Source organism: Myiozetetes cayanensis, unplaced genomic scaffold (assembly GCF_022539395.1).
Source record: "Myiozetetes cayanensis isolate MyiCay16 unplaced genomic scaffold, myiCay2020 scf7, whole genome shotgun sequence".
Taxonomy (NCBI): domain Eukaryota; kingdom Metazoa; phylum Chordata; class Aves; order Passeriformes; family Tyrannidae; genus Myiozetetes; species Myiozetetes cayanensis.
This window is the reverse complement of record NW_026087964.1, coordinates 24,715,733-24,738,697: the sequence shown is the minus strand read 5'-3', so window position 1 is coordinate 24,738,697 and position 22,965 is coordinate 24,715,733. Positions and strand designations below refer to the sequence as shown.

The 22,965-nt window shown below is 36.7% G+C and overlaps 1 protein-coding gene across 7 annotated transcripts in view; it reads left to right on the top strand.

Moving 5' to 3' along the window:
* The window catches only part of CLOCK (clock circadian regulator), a 68,117-nt gene extending 46,092 nt beyond the window's left edge, over window positions 1-22,025 (top strand). For 5 of the 7 annotated variants that reach the window (XM_050338869.1, XM_050338868.1, XM_050338873.1 and 2 more), the window contains 13 exons: window positions 1,522-1,640; window positions 5,287-5,369; window positions 5,601-5,707; window positions 6,317-6,464; window positions 6,681-6,756; window positions 7,648-7,789; window positions 8,174-8,274; window positions 9,170-9,259; window positions 10,003-10,161; window positions 11,509-11,715; window positions 13,018-13,223; window positions 13,515-13,782; window positions 15,864-22,025. In XM_050338869.1, the coding sequence (XP_050194826.1) occupies window positions 1,522-1,640; window positions 5,287-5,369; window positions 5,601-5,707; window positions 6,317-6,464; window positions 6,681-6,756; window positions 7,648-7,789; window positions 8,174-8,274; window positions 9,170-9,259; window positions 10,003-10,161; window positions 11,509-11,715; window positions 13,018-13,223; window positions 13,515-13,782; window positions 15,864-16,040 (1,883 nt within the window). In that variant the 3' untranslated portion in view covers window positions 16,041-22,025. The remainder of the gene's footprint in view (window positions 1-1,521; window positions 1,641-5,286; window positions 5,370-5,600; window positions 5,708-6,316; window positions 6,465-6,680; window positions 6,757-7,647; window positions 7,790-8,173; window positions 8,275-9,169; window positions 9,260-10,002; window positions 10,162-11,508; window positions 11,716-13,017; window positions 13,224-13,514; window positions 13,783-15,863) is intronic. The other 2 variants (XM_050338874.1, XM_050338875.1) reach the window with 2 other exon arrangements.
* The last annotated feature ends 940 nt before the right edge of the window (window positions 22,026-22,965 follow it).

The window sequence follows — 22,965 nt, the reverse complement described above, 5'->3', positions numbered from 1 at the left end:
TTCAGGGTGAATTTTTCAGGTAGAAATAGCATGAAATCAATTCAGCTTCTTATACCATTGTGTGGATAAGAGGATAAAACAAAAGTAAGTGGTGGACTTTTAAAATATGTTTATGTCAGTTATCGTATTCTTTTCTCACAAACATGGAAGCAGATAGTAACTGGAATTGCTGGAGAGAAGCTGCAGAAACTGGTTGGAAAGGTTACCAGTGTTCACTGTCAAAATGGAGTTTTAATGCATGACTTCTGGATTTGATAGTGGAATGTAGCTTGCAATCATGAAATAATTCAAGAACGGTAAAAGCAAGATAAAATTCAACCCCAAATTTAGAAAATTTTGGGCTAAAAAGAAAAATTGCCCAAGAACAGATGCGAGTTACTTCATTTAGGAATATCAAACTATATGAATGGGGATGGTTACAGTCAGCTAGATAGCAGTCCTTTAGGAAAAGGAGTTACTGTGGAATGTAAACTGAACACAACTAAATCCCCGTGACCAGTCATCAAATTGTGAAAGTGTAAAAGCCTTTCTAAAATATATTTTAAACTACATGAAATAAACCCCCTGCACTTCTTAGCACTCATATGTCTTCATCCAGTTTTTGACACTTATTTGTCAGAATAAAGCAGGCAGGGAGAGTTCAAAGTACAGCAACGAAAGCAAGCAGAAGTTTAAAAATCTAACTTATGAGGCAAGATAAACTCTGAAGAATAAAGGACAAGGGCTAAGATAAAGAGGAAGGAAATTACCTCCTTTCTGATGGAAAGAGGAAGGATACGTAAGCTTGCATTTCGTGAAGAAACTTCAGTAGGGGTTCTGATCTAGAGCTGAATTAAAACCAGTCAGGTTTTGAGAAGCCTGATAGTGTTTTGAAGTCACCATTAGTAGATCTTAGTGAAGATGAACAAAATTGATAACTGCTGGCAATTAAAGATAAGGTTAACCTGTTCTGTGGTCTAGTCCATCCTTTGCCTCCTTATGATTCCATCTCTGTGATTGAGTAAGTGGAATTTGTGCTGAGCTCAGTGTCTTGAGCTCCTGATTCTTTCACATACATAACTGTATGTCTTCAACATGTGTTGCTTAAATGAGATGGAAGTCTAGAAAATAAATACCTCAGAGTTCAAATGGAAAAGTTAGCAAAACCTTTTCAGGTTTTGCTGATACAAAAGATAAATTTTAAAGATATTTTTTAAGAAAATGTAATCCAGTCATTTTTAGTAGTTACCAAGGATTAGAATTGTTATTAGTTTCTTAAAAATGCTGTCAGATAATACCATATTAACTATAATTTTAGTTCTTTAGGAAAGTTACTTGATGGCTGTGTTCCCATTACTATTCTATAACTATTGTTCCTGTGCATATAGGTATAGATATGTAGCATTTTTCTTACTGCATGTTAAGTTACAAACAAACCACATTAGGTAAATATTGGGCCATTTGTCTTGTGATATTACTGCCATTTTCCTCTATGCTTATATTGTCTTCTGTGTTGCCCTCTTCTCCTCTGTCTTCCCTCAGTTTCCAACTCAGCGCACAATGGTTTTGAAGGAACTATTCAGAGATCACACCGGCCTTCATATGAAGAGAAAGTTTGCTTTGTAGCCACAGTTAGACTAGCTACACCTCAATTTATCAAGGTATGTAAAAATGAAATCACCTGTATATAATTATTAAATGGGCTCTAGATGGAAAAACTTCAGAGGGAGTGGACACAATGTTTAAAATATTAATGAAAACCATAAGCAATTTTACTATATGAAACTGAGAGTGCCTGTTTCTTCAAACAGTATGCAGGGTATCAAAAAAAGTTATGGTGAATGCTAATTCTAAGTAGTCTTAAAAAATAGTAATGTACAAGAACTAAATTTGGATGAGGTCCACAGGAATTGTTTAAAGTTAACTTAAAATGAAAGATTACATCAAGATTCCACTTTCACTGGAGAAATTATTAATTTTAATTGAAACTTGGATGTGAATTTTGTGTTGCGGATGGTCCTGCTGCAGTTTGGCACAGAAGTAAATCTGGGAGGGCTTAATGAAAGCTTGCATTGCTTGTCAGTAAAGAAGAGTTGGGTATGAGGTAGTAGAAGTCCTTTGTTTTGGTTCAGTGCAGTTATTCAGTATCTCAGTTGCTAGAACATTTTGTTTAACTGCTAATGTACAGTGTGAAGGTATCTTTCCACGTTAAAGATTTGATGCATATGAAATTTGTAGATCACTAAGTATTATCTTGTTCCTCAACAAAATCAGTCAAAATAAATACTCAGGATACAGTACAGTATAGTCTATGATTGTGATTCAGATTACATGTTTTATGCAAATATATGGTTCAAGCTACAGGATAGTCTACTATCTAACATTTGTTCTTGGACTTCAGTAGTAAAGTAATGCCATGAAATGTACATGACCCTTTGTTGGGCCCAGCTGTTGTCTGTAACGCAAGAACTCAGAACATTTAAAGATTTTGACTCTATGTTTAGAGCACTGATGACTTAAGCTGATGACTGTTTGTGGTAGCTTCTGAAGACATGGTTTATATACTTTGCACTTCAAAAGTATAGTAGGAGCCTGTGGAGAAATCATATAAACATCTTCAGGTCTGTCAGGCTGAATAGGAATTGTGTTTCTCCAGACACTATGCCAGAGAAAGTTGGTTGTTTATTTTTCCTGAAGCTGTGGAAATCTTTCATCTAACACTTTCCTTTCCATGCAGGTCTAAATAATGTTCTCCTGTTATGCCTACAGTTGGTAGAGGTGTTAAATGTGGGATTTTTGCTTCACGAAATACTTGGGGAAAAAAGACCAACCGACATTTGCAAATACTTTTGTCTTTTAAAGTCTGACTGTTTATAGTAAAACTTCTATGTTTCCTACTTTTGGAAGTTGAGGAACATCCATTTATGATCTTCAGGTCTCTCAGTCTCCTGTGGGCTGAAGCCTTACAGATTATACTCTGGCCAGAGTTTCATTCCTGTGCCTGAACCTCTGAACCCTTAATGCCCAAGGAAGTTTTCAGCGCTGTTCATTGGGGAAATCTTCTTGTGAAGAAGACTGATATTAGAGTGAAGCCTTAATCTGGCAATACCTGTTTATACTCTTCTGATACCTTCTATTGAGACTAACATTGAGTAGACTCTAGCAAAGAAGTGTATATCAGGAACTTTAGCATCCAAGTAACTTCACTAACAGATGCATGATGCAGCCAGTAATGAGATGTGTATTTTAGTAGTTGATTGCCTTCCTACTCATCTGTCAGTTACTCTCTTTATTTCAGATGGTATCTGGTTCTGGATTTTTTTTTCCCTAGAATATAATTTCTCAAGAATATACAGTGCTTTTTTCACCTCTAAAGTTCGCATTTTTAGGTTATGCATATGGCTCTACCACTTTTGTAACAAATTATACCACAAATTTTGCTCCCCAGGGAAGGCATTTGGTTCTGTGTATTCTTCAAAACATAGAATCCTATCAATAAGACGGGATTAATCCAGGCAAAAAGATTCTTTCTACCAGAATACTTTTTGTTACAAATGAAAGTCCTTTCTTTTCTAGATGCCTTGTTGACAACTTCAACAACATGTCTTGTTGAACAAGCTGGCTTCTGCCCAGGGGTATTTTACAGTGCAAATCATTAATATAAATGCAGAGTAATTGGATACTAACCTGCTGCCAGTTCCTCCCTAACAATGATGTTTTTACTGTGATTTTACTGCTTGCACTTCAGTGATTTTTACATTTCTTTTGACTTGTGCCAAAATTTTTACATTAAAAGAAACAACAAATCAAAAATATATCTCAAGGATATTCTCTTGTTCTGTCATTTCTCTTGCTTTACCGTGAGTAGTGCTTTATTAAATGCTGTAATTTTAGGAAGGTAGATGAGCTTTGGGTTTCAGAGGTAGTTTCAGGTTTGAAAGTTAAATCTTGGTAACTGGAATTCACATCAAGTGTCATAAATTTGTGCCCAGAGTGGTTTTGTTCATTGCCTCCATCTAATTCATCCATCACTCCTTCACTTTCTAAGTCATTGTGTTTAAGGTTTTACACTGATGAAGGTGAGGAAAAACATTGCCTTGATAGGTTCACTTTTTCCTTTCACAGACAGAAAACTTAGAAATAGCTGTTTAAAAAACTGCAAAATACCACCTTAAACTCTTTGCATTATAACCTGAAAGAGTGAAAAGCAAGGTAGTCTCTTTGCAGAAACAACAGTTAGTCTTCTACTGTATTTTTCCTCAAGAGTACTTTAGTCGTAGATGTTTGCAGAGCAGTGTGCTCATCCGCTCATACCTGCCATGAATATTATGTCAGTTCAGCAGCAGCTTCCATATTGCAGTCTTTGGAAAAGTCTTGTAGTATCAGATCATCACTGTGTTCCTGGCACTGGGAATGCCATTGCAAGCTCCTACAAATGACAGATGTGTGCACGTATCCAAAAATGAAAGATTTACTGATCTCTAACTTTATTGTAACTTCTTTGGGGGGTGTATTTGTATGTGTGCATGTATTTCATCATCCATCTTCCTTTTGGTAAGGTAGTACTAGAGGAGTTTGCAAAAGAATTGGCTGTCTTGGGATATGTGGTTTTGTTACTGTCTCTACATGAGACACAGTACTTGTTGGGGCATCTTTACCTCTCTGGAAGGGGACAGTAGAAGTTGAGTGACATGCATTTGTACATTTGAGTGGAATACATTTAGAACAACATGCAGAATACCTTGAGGTTTTGTTGTAGTAGTGGCAATACAATCATTCTCTTACTTTTTATGAGTTCCAAACATAAGAATAGTGTATTATTTGTAGTACGTGTCTGTGCCCTCAAAGAGATTTAGAGTACTCTGTATTCACTAAAAATGGAAGAATTCTATTCCTAAATTCAGAATAATGTGATCATTTTACTAATGTTTTTGCACATTATAAATGTAGACTGTGATCAGAGTGTCTGATGGGAATGTTTCATCTCTTCTTTAGCCTGTTAAAATTTTAAAGCGTAACTGCAGGAACTATTGATTTCTGCTTATACTACTGTGTTTGTAGATACTGAGCTTGAGTTTAATCTCATGCCATGGTTAGTCCATTTAAATCAACCAAGTGTCAGCCTGGCACAACTGAGATTAGATTCTGTCTCACTACTGTGTGTCTAAAAAAAGCAAAAACAATGAATCTGTTTAAAATAATATAACTAATGTGGAGTTATCTACTAACTTTAGGTAAGTCTGAATTTTCCAAGAGCTTATGAATTAGAGCAGTTTTGAGAGAGATTTTTATTTTTTTACTTTTTAGGAAATGTGCACTGTCGAAGAACCCAATGAAGAGTTCACATCTAGACATAGCTTAGAGTGGAAGTTCCTATTCTTGGATCACAGGTGCAGTTCCTTCTATGTATAGCAGCAATAGTAGCTGAATCGCATTGGTGGCTGTAATATTTAGAGTTGACTAATCAGCATTAACTACTCATAGCTGTGTTGGGTTTAATTTTTAATTTTTTTCAGAGCACATCCTATAAACAATAAAGCTTATTGAATAGTTTTTGTTTGGTTTGGGGTTTTTTGTGTGTGCATGAAAATAAAATGACATTAATTTTTTTTATTAATTAGGGCACCTCCCATAATAGGTTATCTTCCATTTGAAGTTTTGGGAACATCAGGCTATGATTATTATCATGTGGATGATCTAGATAATCTGGCAAAATGTCACGAACATTGTAAGTACAACTAAATCTCTAAAATGAGCAAGTTTGTTAAATTGTACTACTGTTCTGGTGAAAATTTGTGATATATTTGAGTGAAGTGTCTTTACTCCCATTCAGTTGATGTTATTGTACCGCTGATCTTTATCGATATTTTGTCTTTTGATACAGAACTATAACACTTTATCTTGTCATTCCAGGGTTTCATTGTGGTAAATTGGAGTGCACAGCTTTGACTAATACTTCTTCAGTTCTACCAGTAGTATTTAAAAGGCTCTATAATGTTCGATAAGTGCAAAAATTGTTTAAACATTTAATAACATCAGCTTTTTGTTCAGCTATGTTTTTCTTCATAAAGCTGTATCTAAATTCTTTGCACATAAATTTTTCACAATATGAAAAAAGCCCCCCAGAAATGGAAGTTTAAATTCTGCAGTTCTTTGAAAAATGCAGCTTCCTTTTTTTTTTTTTGGTAGAAAATGTTAAACCAGTTCTTAGTCATTGTGATTATACTGGATTTAGACATGGTTTTGTGCCAGATGAGCCTGGGAAGTAATTTTTTTTTATGTAATTGGAATATTTACAGCCTGGAAAGACAGTGAACTTTATTCTTTGTTTTTATAGTAATGCAATATGGGAAAGGGAAGTCATGTTACTACAGATTCCTTACAAAGGGACAACAGTGGATTTGGCTGCAAACACATTACTATATCACGTATCACCAGTGGAATTCCAGGCCAGAGTTTATTGTCTGTACGCACACTGTTGTAAGGTAGGTTATTTTTAAAAAACTCTATATTAGAAAAATTCTACTGGCATGGGAGCTGTATTGCTGGTATTTTTGGAGGTAGAGAAATCACAGCAGTTTAAAGAATGATTGGAAAATTTCCTGAGATACAAGCAAGGCAGATTTGTGGAGTTTGTTTCTTGAGGTGTATTTTTTAAACCATCCAACAATATAGTAGTCATACTTGGTTTGTTCTTCTAGTTACGCAGAAGTTAGAGCAGAAAGACGACGAGAACTTGGTATTGAGGAGTCTCTTCCAGAGATAACAGCAGATAAAGTGAGTGTTTTATATAATTTTATTTTACTTAATTCATACCAAAAATAATACCTAAACAAGCAGCAAAAGTGTTTTGTCCTTTTTGTCTCCCAGTATCGTAATTATTTGATCTCTAAATAATATGACCATTTAAAATGATTAAAGAATTCTAGGAAGAGTGTTTGTTTAACTGTATTCTGCCTGTAACACTTACCGTCCTCTTTTCAGGAGTGAATGTGGATGTAGTTACAACATGGCAACACCTATAAGTTCTTATTAAGATCTGATTTCTGTAGACTTAGATTAATAAATAAATGTTCTCCCTTACTGGAAGTACCCACAACCTGAAAAACCGGGGTCAACACGCAAAGATGGCTTAAATGAATTCACAAGAGGAAAGCAGGAGCAGTTCCATTGTGTGACTCTGTAAAATTCAGTTTGAATTAACATCCTTGGAAACTCAGTGAATCTTAGATAAGCCATCTTGTACAGGTGCTCTGTCATGTTTTATTCTGACAGTTCAGAAATGTTTTCCCTTGGCAGTTTAGCAAGTTTCATCTGTTGGTGCTCCTTCCAGTGGAATGAACTCATCCTTTCTCAAAAGAATAAGCAGTTCACTCATTACATGGTTATTCAGAGTGAACTGAGTTGCTAGAGAAGGTCAGCTCAGTAGTTAGTTTGTGGCATATGTCTGCATCCATTTAGGTTTCTAGGGTTATATAGCCTTAGTTTCTAAGGATAAAAGCCACAAATGGAAAGTAAGCTTATGGCCATCAAACAGGCCACTACTTCTGCACAGTCACCTGTGTAAGGGGGTTGACTCAAACAGCATGGTCTTAGATATTTTCCAGCAAAACATGTTACTGTGTACCAAATCAGGTAAATAATTGTTGTTTGCGTGTGTCTTTTCAGAGTCAGGACTCTGGGTCTGACAATCACATAAACACAGTGAGTCTCAAAGAAGCACTGGAAAGGTTTGACACCAGCCCCACACCTTCTGCTTCCTCCAGGAGTTCAAGAAAATCTTCACATACTGCAGTATCGGATCATTCATGTAAGCACCAACTGTTGAAAATAGAATTGCCTTCCTGATGAAGGCTTTCTCTACTTAATGTAGTTAAATACATAACTAGCAGTTAATCATCTTTTTATGAGAAGTGTGCAAGTGAAAATGTCCTTTTTGAGGGTTCAGAGATCTGCAGACTACTCTGAAAAAGACTTCTACGTCTAGAAGTACCATATCAAACACTAGAACACCCTATTCCAGTCCATCAGATTGCACTATTGTTGGATAGTCAGGGTAAAAAAAGAGACCAAGCCTTAAGGTTGTGGTTTTTTTTTTTTAATTATTCATTTAATATATGATTTGATTATTGTATTACAGAATTGAGATTACTATAAACATGTCTCTTTCTATTCTAACTCTTAACATTGTCAGCAACACCAACTAAAATGACAGTGGACACTAGCACTCCTCCAAGGCAAAGCTTATCTGGTCATGAAAAGACTGCACAAAGAAGATCATCTCTGAGCAGTCAGGTAACTTCAGAGGAAAATTTTTTGCTTAAACATTGTAGTCCACCTTCAAAAGCTATTGTTAAATCCATTAAACCTTTTATTTTATTTCTTCTGAAAGCACGTATTTTAAACTGTAAGAGTTTCACTTGGAATATGTGACTCTCTGGATTGCATTATCAATATGCAACTATGGCATACTAGATTTAAGGGAATACAATAATTAAGCATAAATGTATGTAGTTTTTGGCATTTGTGTTTGCAAGATTGTGTATGAATCTTTGCTTTCACTCACACATCACTCACGCTTTCTGCAATTCTACATTTTTAATATACACACACATATATATATATAAAATTTCCAACATAGTGCTGTGTGTGTCCCTGTAGAGAATTCATGCAAATTTATGACTCTTAAGAATATTAGTACTTTCATATACTTTCTGAAATCTTGGTAGTGTGAAAAAATGTCATGCTTAATGTACTTGGTGCTTGTTTTCACGTTCAACTAATACATTCGCTTCAAAAATAGAATGCTTATTAAAACCTGTATTTGTTAATGTAAGAATAAATCAAAGATGTCAACTTCCAACAAGTTGAAGAAGTTGCTCCCTTACTGCAGTTAAGACTTTGAAAACATTTGTAATTGTAATTTCTCTTTTATGCCTACGGCTTTTATATACTTCTAGCAGTGGAAACATTATATATATTATTATTATTTAAATAATGAGCTGCTCCTGTTTTCTTAATTCTTAAACCTTAAATATTAAAGGTTAGATATTTCAGGAAACAATTTACTAGCTTTTATGATATGTTCCTGTGGTGCTGTTTTGGATTTGACACTTTATGTAAAGAAATACTTCATGTCAAGTATGAAGTTCATTCTCTTATGATTATGTAATAATTTTTTTAATCTTAGTCTTTAAGCTCACAGTCTCTGGGACAACCAGTAGCACAGCCAGTAATATCTCAGCCTGCAACTTTACAGCTTCAGTCTGGCATGACCCAGGTATGGATTAACTTGGTTTATTGTTTATTATTTTTTAAACATTCTTGTTTTCCTAGAGAACAGTATTCTCCTGGAGAAACTGGCTGCTTGTGGCTTGAATGCATGCACTGTTCAGTGGGTAAAAAATGGGCTAGGTGTCCAGGCCCAGAGAGTGGTGATGAATGGAGTTAAATCCAGCTGGCAGCCGGTCACCAGTGCTCAGTACTGGGGCCAGTCCAGTTTAATGTCTTTACTGGTGATGTGGGTGAGAGGATCGAGGGCACCATCAGTGAGTTTGCAGATGACACCAAGTTTTGCAGGAGTGCTGATCTGCTTGAGGGCAGGAAGGCTCTACAGAGGGATCTGGACAGGCTGGATCGATAGGCCAGTTGTGTGAGGTTCAACAAGGCCAAGTTTTGGGCCCTGCACTTGGGTCACAACAACCCCATGCAGCGCTACAGGCTTTCGTAAGAGTGGCTGGAAAGCTGCCCAGCAGGAAAGGACTTGGATGTGCTGTTTTACAGCAGCTGAACTTGAGCAAGCAGTGTGCCCCAAGTGGACAAGAAGGCCAATGATATCCTGGCTTGCATCAGAAATAGTGTGGCCAGCAGGACCAGGGCAGTGAACATCCCCCTGTACTAAGCACTGGTGAGGCCACACCTCGAGTGCTGTGTTCAGTTCTGGGCCCCTCACTGCAGGAAAGACATTGAGGTGCTGGAGCATGTCATTTTTGCTCAGCTTTTAATTTATTCATTGCACTACAGCCTGTGTTTCAGTTTTCAGCACAATTAGGAGCTATGCAACATCTAAAGGACCAGCTAGAGCAAAGAACACGCATGATAGAGGCAAATATTCATCGGCAGCAGGAAGAGTTGCGTAAGATTCAAGAGCAACTTCAAATAGTTCACGGTCAAGGACTCCAGGTGAGTTAGTCTAATACTTACATGTTTCATCTGTAGAGAATTTAAGCATATAAAATGAGACTTGGGCACTTAATTCCACAATGTGATCCTCCGTATCTCCTGTCAGCTGCCATCTGGGCCTAATATTCCTAAAATCAATGGTATCTGAAGCTACTGTTCCAGAGGTACCAGACATTTTACTTCTGAATATATCTGGAAGTGCCCCAGTGTATCTTTTCAGTATTGAGCAGCTCAAGCCTAGCTTATGCCTTAACCTAAATGTAAAAAGGTCCAGTAGTTTTTAATTCTGGCAAAGTTTTGAAGCCATTAGAATATTAATCAAAAATCTGCAAGATAAGTATCTATTTATTGGTTTAGCTTGAGGGTGTCAAATTCATGCCTTTTGTCTCTTAAATTGTCCTAACTATCAGGCTGAATGGTTCTAATTTACATGGTAATCTTAAAGTAGTTACTGAGCCAGAAAAACAAGAAGTCTAGAGGATTCATTAATTAGTCTAGCAGCTGCCTACCTGATTGCCAATTTTTTTTTTAACCAGTATGTATTTTTCTAATTTTGTCGTTGTCTTTTCAGCAGCTATGTTTGGAAGAAAAGAATGACCCAATTGGGTTTTTCTAGTTAAAAGACAACCTAAACCAAAAAATGATCACCCCAAACTAAGACACATTTTAAGGAAATAATCTAAATACTTTCAGTGTGGATTGTGACTAAAGAGTAGAGAAAAGTACTCCCTGGAAGTATTGAGTATGTTGCTTAAATTCTGTTGGAAGAGTAGGAGTTTCTGGCACGTGTCGTTTTCAGTGTTCTCTGATGTCTAGCATAAGTGTGCCAGCAGTGAAATGCCTTATTGATGTCTCAGAAGGAGAGGTTCGCAGCTCTTTTCCTGTGCAGTGTGGAGGGACCTTGTTCAGGAATGTGGAAACTGAGAAAATACTTCAGTCTTGTGCATTGTCTTGTTGTAGTCTTGGGCCCTACCTTTTGTAAAGAAAAAATATTTTTGTGTTGAATTCCGTTTATTACAACTACTTTGGAAAGTTCAGTATAATCATTATAATTCCCTTGATTGTCCAGGAAGATTTTTTTCGTGGTGCTATGCCTGGATCTATTGATTCAGAGATCTTCTTTATTTGAATTAGTGTTGTTGCTGAAGGTCCTACAAATAGAAATGTAATCTCAAGTATGTTTTGTCTTTAGATAGTTGTAGAATACATTACCAGTGAGTCTCTAAATAGTACTTTTTCTTGAGCAAATATTTAACCTTAATGTGTAGAACTCTAGAAATCAGTATTCTGAGTCTTATCAGTTAGAGTCTCTGAATACTGACCCTTTAACTTGTGGAATTTTTTAAGATGTTCTTGCAGCAGTCAGCTTCTGGACTCAACTTTGGTTCTGTGCAGCTTCCTTCTGGAAATTCTTCAACTGTTCAGCAGCTTACGCCAATAAACATGCAAGGTCAAGTTGTTCAGACTAATCAGACTCAAAGTGGGATGAACACAGGCCATATAAGTACTCCACACATGATACAGCAGCAGCCTTTGCAGAGTACTGCAACACAGGTAAAATTCTCATTATTGATTTTGCTGGATAGAATATATGCTCAAACCCACAGCTGAAACACATCCCTGACATTCCCCTCTCAGATTTCTTTTGAACAATGTCCTTTGAGTCATTGATTTCTTCATGTTCCAAGCTTTACCATTGAAATGCATTTATGTTCTTGATAATGCAATTTCAGATCTTGTTTTTATTTTAAGACTTAGGCATGTAAATAATTGATAACAAGTAGGTTTTTTGGAAAGACCAGTAGCAAAGAAACTTTTAGCTTGCCTTTTTTTTGAATGCCTGTGAATTTTTTTTGTGACAGAACACGTAACATGAGATTTGTGAATTTAAAACCCAGTGTCCTGACAGAAAATAACTAGAAAAGCATAGGAACAGGACTAGTGTATGTTGGTGCTTCTGCAGTTGTATGTTCTACTTTTCAGCACTTTCCATCAGATGTGATAGGTGTGTGGCATCTGTCTATGACATCTTTTTCTTCTGTGAGTTTGTTCAGGTTTTTTCAATTCCATGTAAACCTTTGAAATTGCATTATCTTGTAGTGAGTTCTACAGCTTTACTTTTTATGAAATGTGATTATGTTTGCTTTTTTAAACATGTCACCCATCTCATATCCTGGGAAACATATTGAGCAGCTCATCACTTTTTTCATCTTCTCAGTCATACATGGTTTTCCTCAGAGGTATCCCTGGAGAAGCCTGTTCCTCATGCTGAGCACTTGTAATGGGTTTGACCATTATGTGTATGGAGGCTCCTTATACATTTGATCTCTGTGGTCGCCTTCCTCTGTATCCTTATCCACATTCCATACATTCTTTTTGAGATTTGTAAAGAGGTAGACTGGTGGTGGACAGTATTACAGTCTCAACAGTAAGCAAGTTCCAAACTTCTGAAGTAAGGAATTGCTTGACATGAAGTGCACATTTTAGTCTTAAGTTGGGCACAGAGATGATAAAGGAGTGAAAAGATCATCTTGATGGTCCTGTGCAGGGCCAGGAGTTGGACTCAGTTCCAACTCAGCATATTCTGCGATTCTGTGAATAAAGAGTATGCAAGTACCTGAAAAATCTAGGAAAAAACCCCACAAACCTGAACAGGAGAACAGGTTAATGTAAGAGACTCAGATGGTCCAGTCCCACCTCCAAATCCTCAGACAGAGGACACCTGCGTACTTTAAAGTAAGAATTAATTTGAACAGAAAAAAATGCTGGCAGTTGTGAAGTATGGCCAATGTGAATGAGAAGGACAGCTGTAGTACCTGGCTATTTTCAACTTACTATCCCAAAATTTCTTTCCAGCATAGTCAACAAAATGTACTTAGTGGACACAATCAACAGTCTTCTGTTGCCAGTCAGTCACAGAACACAGTCTCAGCACCTTTGTATAACACTATGGTGATTTCTCAGCCAACAACGGGAAATGTGGTCCAGGTTCCTTCTAGCTTACCACAGAACAACCAGAACGCTGCTGCAGTAGCCACTTTTACACAGGACAGACAAATCAGGTAAATCTTCCAGAACAATATTCAAGATGACTTGCTGTAATGGTATGCTTATGTAGTTGTATCATATACAAAAGGAATTAAAGTAGCATTAAAAAATAAGTGCTTTGTATTTTAACTGTAGAGATACAACTGTGAAACTAAACTTTGCCCAAAATAATGTTTGCAGCTTATCAAAACCCATGTTGTTACAGCAAAGTATGACTTTGAGAAATCTGCCTTTCTCAAGTGTATGTGATGCTTCATATATTTTTTTTACCTAAAGGGACTCCAAATGTCTTTTTCTATTAACAGATTTTCTCAAGGTCAGCAACTTGTAACAAAACTTGTCACAGCCCCAGTAGCATGTGGAGCGGTAATGGTACCAAGTACTATGTTTATGGGACAGGTGGTGACAGCTTATCCCACTTTTGCTGCCCAACAGCAGCAGACACAGACTTTGTCAATAACACAACAGCAGCAACAGCAGCAGCAAAGTCAGCAAGACCATCAGCAGCAGCTCACCACAGTTCAGCAACCAGCTCAGTCACAGCTGGCCCAGCACCCCCAGCAGTTCCTACAGGTAATGAATGCAGAGTTCTCTACAAATTTTTCCAAATCCTGACACTTTCAGCATTGCTAGGTTACCCTAGAGGTGCTTTACCCAAAACCAGAGCACTTAAAGTGAGGTTATTCTGTAGCTGTTCTCTAAGATCTTGTTACTTAAAGAAGGAGTCTTTCCTGCAGTTTCACTCTATGGGTTGTCCTATCTTATATCTTTTCCCCTTTGAGTTGCTGCTCTTAATTGAACATGGGATTAGAAAACAGATGTTTCCCTTTAAAACAACTTGCATTTTCTTTGCATTCATGTATTGATGCAATAAGGTATGAGAGATGCTGGAAAGCAGCACACAGCCCAAAGCAAGACATGTCCCAGTAACATGAGGCATGAACATCTGTCTAGGCTACAGGGGAGGCTGAGCTGCAAGTAACCTTGCAAGCAAGAGAGTAGGGCAGAAAGAACCTTGTTTTAGTGGACAAAGAAGAGAGATTGGATCAAAAGAGAAGGCAAGCAAAACCCAAAGTCTAGAAATAGGAAATATCGAAAAGAAACAGAAGGTAGAAGGAATAGATGAGAAAATCTGCTGCCATTTGTTGATTCCAATTGATTCCTGGCACATAGTGCATTCAGTAGCTGTGTTAGTGAGGGAGATGTAGTGGTGGCTAAAGCATTAGAGGGGAAGTGCCTCCAAGAAGACATGGTTTCCAAAATTTTAATTTTGCCTCTGATGTTGCCTTCTCCAAAAAAAGGTAAAGTCCATGTAAATGTAGCTTGTACACCTTAACATTTTTTCAACTACTTTGAAAAAGTGTGGGTTTTTTTTTTAACTCTTTAAGAGTATATGTAATTAAAAAATCTTTTGCAAGTATTCCTTACTATGTGTGGTCTCCCATTTGCACTAAATTTGGGATCCTGTGCATAGGCGGAATAGATACAAATGCAGTAAGTAATTGGAGGCTTAACCTACATTTATATGCACAAGGAATGGATACATTCTGATTAGGACTGAGTACAATTTTCTTTCACTAGGTCACTGACAGAAAATGTTGACTTGTTGAAAAAAATTTTTCATGGGAGCATACCAATTTCAGTCATGCATCAGGCAAATGCTTTTCAGCTGCAAGCTGACTCTCAACAAGAGATCTGAAGCATACCTAGTGATTTGAACTTCAGCACTCACTCATTTATGTAGTGGGAGACTCAAACTGAATCAGACCAGAGTGCAGATTTGAATTTGTTCTCTGACAAATCAGATAAGTATTTTAACAGTAGTGCTGTTTAGCAGGTTGGTTGATGTATCTCTCTTTCTAAATTCAGAAGTTTGCACAATTTTGACAATTCTGGTGAAACAGATTTGTGAAATAAGATCTCCAAAGATCTGTTCCTACCCTACAAATTCTAGGCAAAAGTTTAGTATTTTTAATACAAACTATTAAAGTGCTAGAATTTGAAGTGAAGCAAATGCTTCTGCTCACTGGGGCTTCTTACAGTCTGATTCTGTAGGTGGAGCAGTCCATGTAGTTTAGCTTCTGCTGCAAAATGTTTCAGGATTGAGATGCCATAGTGCATTTGTACTCCTTCATTGCGTTTCTTCAGTAAATAATTTTTTTTTGTTCTAAGTAGAGTAATATTAAAACTAAGAACCATTTTCAGTAGTAATAAATCTCCTTCAAAGGGGATGTTTGGGTCTGCAAATGCAGCTTTTTTTTTTGACTGTGTATTTTGTCTGTGGGGAATAAATGTGATCTGTGCTAAGTTATGCACCATTTTTTCATTTGACTGCAATGACAGCTACCTGCATTTATTCAAATAGATTCCTTAAGCCCTGCTTTGCTCTTGTGGTTTGAAATGGAGACATTGCCGTGCATTCGTACCCATCATCACAGGAAACTACAACAACCACTTACACCTGCTTTATTAATTGGTCAAATGCTCTGATTAAATTTACTAGTATGAACTAATTTTTGCATTGTTTGCTCGACTTCACTGACCAAATCTGAAGTTTATTTTGATTGAACCCTTATGAAAAGTTAAAAAGGAGTTAGGCCTGTGTTTCTCTGTGCAGCAGGAAAAATAATCTTTTTTCTATTTCCATGTTCTAGACATCCAGGTTACTTCATGGAAATCAGTCAGCTCAGCTTATCCTCTCTGCTGCTTTCCCACTACAACAAAGCACTTTCACTCAGTCCCACCACCAGCAGCATCAGTCTCAACAGCAGCAACTGTCACGACACAGAACTGACAAGATGACTGACCCTTCCAAAGTTCAGCCACAGTAGTGTGGAGCTCTGCCTCTTTTTGACACAAACTGCCAGGAGGGGCTGCTCCCCAAACAGTTGCACTGAAGCTACAGAGGTAGTAGTTTGAAGGCTTTCTAACACCTAATTGAGATCTGCTTCTGACCTCTGGAATCTCTTAAGAAAAGCCACAAAATAAGGATGGGGACATGGCCAACTTTGAGAGTTGCCCCAGTTTCTGTGTTCTAAAGGATTTGCTGCCATGTTTTAATTTGTCCAGGTAAAATCTCCAAATATGACTGAAATGAGAGTGATGCTGAAAATATTGGTATTTTTATCAATCCTATACATTTTTAAAGTATTAAAATGGACATGGAGCAATTGTTTGAATTAGCAGAAAAAAATGCCAGGAATATAGTCCAAAAACCATCTAATTTTTTTTCAGATGATTATGGGACAGTAAATATTTTGAAAATGTTGTGTGAAATCCAGTTCTCTGTTGTACAGATGCTGTAAAATATTGTGTATATGTCTGCATAAAAGGAGAAAGAGCAAAATATTTTATATGATGCATGAAAATGTAATCTGTTATTTGTAGGTTTGAATATGTTTCCCTAAATTCTCACGCCATACTCAGACTAATGTTTTCCTCTGTTCTACCCTTTTGTTTACAACATGATGCATCATTATTTTCACCCTTAATGTGGGCACAAGTTTCTTGTTTGTGCTTTGTCTGTGACGTCAGGGTTTGTTCGGTGAGTTTTAGTGTGTTGGTTAGTTGACTTCTTGAAGTTAAATTATTGATGAAGCTGTTTGAACTGGTGATCATGCATCAGGGTTCAGGACATTCAGATTCATGAATATCATCCATCATTTCATAATGAATTCATCGTTTTATTTGAAAAACAGGAATTTGCACTGCTTTCTTGCAGATGGTTTGGAATTTTATTCCCCAAAGCTATCTTTTGATATAGTTCATAGTTGGAAATATTTATGTAAAAGGTTTAAAAAAATGACAGTAATTTTCAAGAATGTTTCAGTTATAGGAGTAATTTGCACAAAAATATATTTACATTTAATAACCTTTTGGGCACTTTTTAACCACTTTCTCTGTGGTGAGAATTGTAACTTGTTAAAACATGTTGGAATCTTTTTATTCTCCTTCAAAAATTAGTCAGAACTAATTCAGGGTCATTTTAACAACAACAAAACCCATAGTGCCTTGATTTTAATTCAGGTGATAATGTTGAACATCTTGAATTACAATGTCTTGAATCTGTAACCATTTTCGATTTTGAAGTCTTAGCACATCGTCAACCAAACTCGTGTATCTACTTCATAGATATTTCTGTATTGTGTTAATTTTAACAATGGTCTGAGTTGAGACCATGAATAATTTTGACTGGTACTCCCCCTCAGACAGTAGCCAGAAATAGAGGAGTCTCAAAAATCTCAGACCTTTAAGGTAATACTCTTAAAAATAATTAAAAAAAAAAAAAAAAAACAAACCAACCTAAAAGTACAAGGACTCGTTTTGCAGGAGGAGGAATAATAAGCTGATTTTTTTTTTTTTAGTAATTTTTGAAGCATTTAAAGTATGCTTTGGGGGAGATCATGATTGCATTTAACACTAGCAGGCTATTGATTTAAGAGATATCACTGAACTAAGACTTCAGAAGGCAACTTCACTTTATTAAGAAAATAAAAAGTTCCAACAGATACAATGTGCTATTTAACTAAATGTTGGTAGGTTTTTATGGTACTAGTTTGTTGAAACCAGAACTTCAGAGGAAAAGGAATAAATGCTGATAGATCTGATAATTAAAACAAAAAACAAACAAACAATAAAAAAACAACCAAAAAAGCCCCACCCCAGTTAAAGCAGTTAAAATTAGTACTAGGGAGAGAAAGCTGGATTAATCTTGAATACTGAAGAGGAGTTGAATGAATGTAACCAAATGGTGATGGTCCATTTTGTACTGTGGAACAGTTTGATTGTATTACTGGATGAACCAAACCCGCAGAAGGTTATACCAGTTTAGCCAAGCCTTTGATGCTGTTGGTTATGTTTTGGGGCTGGCCTTTGCCCCTGCACTTGTCCCAGCATTAGATATTTGTTATTCCCCAGTCATAAAGCAAACATTTGGCACCAAAAAGCCAAGTAGTGAACAAGAAAGGAGAGTGTGAGAAACACAGTACCAAAGAGAATTGGATTGCTCTCTGCTCCAAGAAGCCTACTGCAACCTGGAGCAAGGAACAGATGCCAATACCAAACACAGCAAGAAACATTTCCCCTACTTTAAAGGGATTTCTGGCATTCTCCGGACTGGGATAATTGTCAGAGAACTGTTTCTGTCAAGTTCTATGTAAAGAAATCCTGCCTTGCTCTGCTGTCCCTACCACTCCATTCCACCTGTTTCTATATGAAGCTGCATTGACTAGAGGTCTGTGCTATCAGTTCTTTGCCTAATAAAAAATAGGTTAGATACAAATTTTTTAAACCAGTTACAATAAAGATATAGCACTAAAAAAGAAAAGTGGGAGAGCTTTAATAGTAATGTTAGAACTACCAAATAGTGCTAAAATAGATGTATTAAACTATTTTACTGAGAATTACAGAAATTAGAGATACCAGCCAGATGGTTAATGATGCAGCTTTTTATATAAAGCTTTGTTCAAACTTCTCTTCCTATTTTTCCCTTCCCAAATACTCTGGTGTGCTGCTATAGGTCTGTTGGTAAAAAGGCTAAACTAGGAAAGAGAGAAATTATCTAATACAATAGTGTGGCTGCTGAGAGAGAACTATAGAAATGTATGCTTTGATCAAGAAGCTTTTTGTAACCTCAGAGAGAGGTAATTCAATTACAGAACTACCAGCTAGTAGAGAAAGGATAGAAGATGGGGAAATTCAAAGAAACTGGAAAAATATAGCACACATTCGAAAAATTCCAAACACTAATTAGGCAAACATTTTACAAAAGCAAGCATGTAGAATTTGGTCCAGATTGTGTGCAAGTGTGCAGATGCGTTGTTTCACAGATAGTGACTAAAAAGTACATATTTATTTAACGGGTCTGCAGCTTTCCCTGTTGCTGAATCAATTACTGAACTGTCTTTGAGTTTTAGGAAGAAGAGGACCAGGCTATTGCCTCTTTCTTAATCAGCCTTTTGCTTCTGCCCAGCTCATTTATTAAGTCATAGATTTATTTTCAACATCCTGATAAGTAGCATGATAATGAATGCTGTGATACTGCAGCGGGTTCTGGAGCGGAAACATTACAGAACAACTCTGACAGAAGGGAAGGAGCCTGTTAAGGGCAGGATTGTATTTATGAAGAAATGGCCTGGTGATACATAATGGAGTGAAAAGGACAGCGTAGTTGCACAGAGTTTGAGAGACAGATATGGTTTGCCTGCAATGGGTGAGGATTTGAAGAAAAGCATCTAGGATAACTTCAGAGAAAAAAAGAATATAGCTATTTTTATATTATATTTAATATATATTATATTTGTATATAAATATGAAAGGATTCTAGTAGGAGCTCTCCATATGCCTTCCACTTCATCTAGAAGGTTTACCTTCTGCACTGCGGTTCCAGTGTATCACCACCTTCTGTGGGCATCTTGCCTACTGCCAAACACCAAAATTAGTAACCCATTTATCCTTACAAGAAATAGGTTTCATTTCAGCTTTATGTAAAAATGATTAAAGATATATCAGGCAGTTTTTCACAGGAAAAAGAAATTCTCTTGACTCAAATATTGCACTTTCTCTTTTTTTTCTTTTTTTTTTTTTTGAGTAATAACAAGCACTTTACTGAAAAGATTATTTGAAAAACAGTTTATTTCTTTAGTCAGTGAAACTGTTAAAAATGGGGGGGCATTGAGGAATAATGCATAGAACTGTCAAGGAGACATTTCTGGAAAATGTTTCTTTAATATGGTGATCCTTTGAGGCTTAAAGTGCAGGATTAAAAAGGCTTCTAAAGCCAGTTGCCTTTGTGTTTTATATGGCCAGGGGAAGGGATTAGAGATGATAGCTTCCTTGAAAGGAGGCTTTTTAAATTGCACAGTTGCCTATGAGAGAGAATCATCTGGAGGCTCATTTGCCTGCTCAATAATTCTAAGTGTCCCTTAGGATTATAATTTGTGAAAATGTTTTGAAGGTTTAAAGTTGTGGCCTTTTTCAGATGTTAAAGTTGATTCAAGAACCATTTATATTTTCAGAGATTTAACCCAGGTATTGTTATGAGTGTTTTAAATGTCGTGGCATCGGGAGATGTCAAACATGTCAGATTCATAAGCTTCTCTATTTGAAAAAAATTATTAAAATTAGATATACAGTCAGAGGGCTGGAAAATGGTTATTTTGATTAAAAGGGAAAAGAGACTAGTTTTAATAATTAACCTTTTATTTTTTTACTTATCCCTGGTGGAAAAAGTTAAAGAGACTTAAATTAATTTGGATTTTAAAAAAAGACATATTTGAACAAATCATAGTAGATGAGACAGCTGTGAGAGAACATTTGAAATTGTCTATGAGACTGGATAGTTGCTTTTTCACTATCATGATTTTTAACACTACATTCCTGTCTTTTTTTTTTTTTTTTTTTTTTTTAAGCAGGTGATTTTAAGCTCTGCTACACTTCATGCTATGCCATCCGCATGAATTTTGCCAGCATGATATGCTATATTCAAAGAAAGTATACCTAAATAAAAAGGAAGGGGGGGGAAACAAAACACTGTGTCTGAAAAAAATACTGTATGGCCTAATACAGAGACCCCAGCTATGACTGAGAGATGCTGCATTAATAGACAATCAATCATGGGTAATTATTTATGAAACACTTTTGGGAATGGTCTTAAAGGTGTAACTGCTTTGAAAGCAGTTGGTGAGTTGTCTTTTTCTAACAAGAAAGGTAAAAAATATTTATTTTCAAATATATCAGATTGAATTTTGAGTTTTTAAGCAGTGTTGATTTCACAGTGTCTTGGGTTTCAGTTTTGTTTTGTATTTTTTTAACTGGCATTAGATTTGTATACGTAAAAGAAACAGAAAAACCCTAGTGCCGTTCATATTGACGTCAGGAAATGTAGATACAGTTCCCTGGTGTTCATGTGACCATTACTAACTGTCAATTTTTTAACTGAATAAATGTAACTCATTTAAAAGTTTGCTTTCTGTAGCTTCTAAGGTTCTAGAAGGTTTTTTTTTTCTGAGTTGCTTGATGTCAGTTTTATCCAAGTTTCACAGTGGAGCGCTCTTATACCCTTCCCACGACTGTACCAAAGGCACTCTCTCTCCCCCACTCACAGAACTGACTTGTGAGAAGTTGCTTGATGTCACTTTTATCTTCTCTCCCCTACCCAGACAAATGACTTGTGAGATTTCAGTAAAAACGCATACTGTATTTTTTCCTTGTCTTCTCTCTGTATCTCTTTATAAACTGATGCCCCACTCTAAAGGCTAGAGACCTCTGATTTGTATGTTTACATTACTGCCTTGGAATTTACTCACGCAGCACTTGTTTGAACGTGCACAACTTAAAACTACTTTTGTACCCTCACGTGTACAGTCCCTATTGGTGCTGAAGGATGGAGCAGGACTGCAGATTGTCTGGATGGGCATAGCCCTCCCTCCCTTTCTGTCATGGAAAACAACACCCTTCTCTTTAAATTTTGTTTCACTCCCCTCCCTGGCTATTTCTTCTTCTTCTGGTAAAGTGTTAAAGAATAGTATTGTTAAAGGAGTAGCGATGGGCTGAAACACTGGCTGTGCCATCAAACAAGCAAGCAGAGACTTGCATTTAGGTGCGAGTGCAGCTTGTTGAGAGCATGGAGCTCTTGTCTGGAAGTGCTGTGTGGTAACATGTAACCTGTCAGGGTGGTCTGACCTTCTTTCACTGATCATAGTGTAAACATTCAATAATCTCAAATCAATTAAATGTTCAAGGAAAGGTGGGAGGGAAGGAAATCCTGTAATTGAAGCTGAATGCCTGGATAAAATTATAAATAACAATTAGCCATTTTTACAGTCTGCAGTTCCTTTTTTTCTCTAATATCACACTGGATGCCCAGATGAAGATGCTGATCTTTTGCCTTTGGGAATTAAATGCTTGTGTAAGTTGTATATTACTTCTATATGCCGTAAGGCCCCTGTGCCCCAGGAGAGAAACAAAATCAACAGTAGAAGTGTTGTGTAGCTGTAGTTAAGAACTGTCAACACCCACCAGCAATAAGACCAAGAGCATGGTAGCAAGCAAGATTATCAGTTTTCTTAAAACTGAACTTTGGAAATATCAATATATTTTTCCATAAACTTATCACGAAGAAGAGCGGTAACTACAACTCCTGCCGCACCTGATGCAATGCCATTCAGTGACATTTTGCTGTTGTGCAAGCTTGAAAACAAAGCCCATGTTTATATGAGAATGAAGCTGTTAAGTACTTGTAAAGATTAGCAATCCAAAGGTTAGTTGCACTTCTGAGTCTCAGGCATTAGTGATAGAAATTCCAGAAGATTTCAGCTGTTCAAGGGTAGCAATATCAACAGAGTCTTACTAGGTGTTCTTTCTAGCACACAGTCTCTGCCACTGTCAGACCATCTGGCAACTCTGTTCTCACCGCGGAAGTAAATTTAAGTAATCCTGGAGAAATGAGCAGCTACAGTACATGCCACATGCCTGTGGGAAATGTTACAGGTTCAATAACAGAACCTGTATAGGTTCAATAACATAACCTTCTGTTCTGTAACAGGTTACCTTAGCAGAAGCCACAGCTTGCCAAGGGTGCTGACTTAGGGCCATATGAGGTAATCTCTGGAAAAATGCCAAATCAGTACAGCAAGTGCCATTACAGCATTATTTCCATGTCTCTGGAAATGAGGATAACTCAGGTTTTACTAGGATGAAACAGTCTGATCCTCTTAATTCAAGATCTGATTTTTTTTTTTTAATGTATGGTATCTG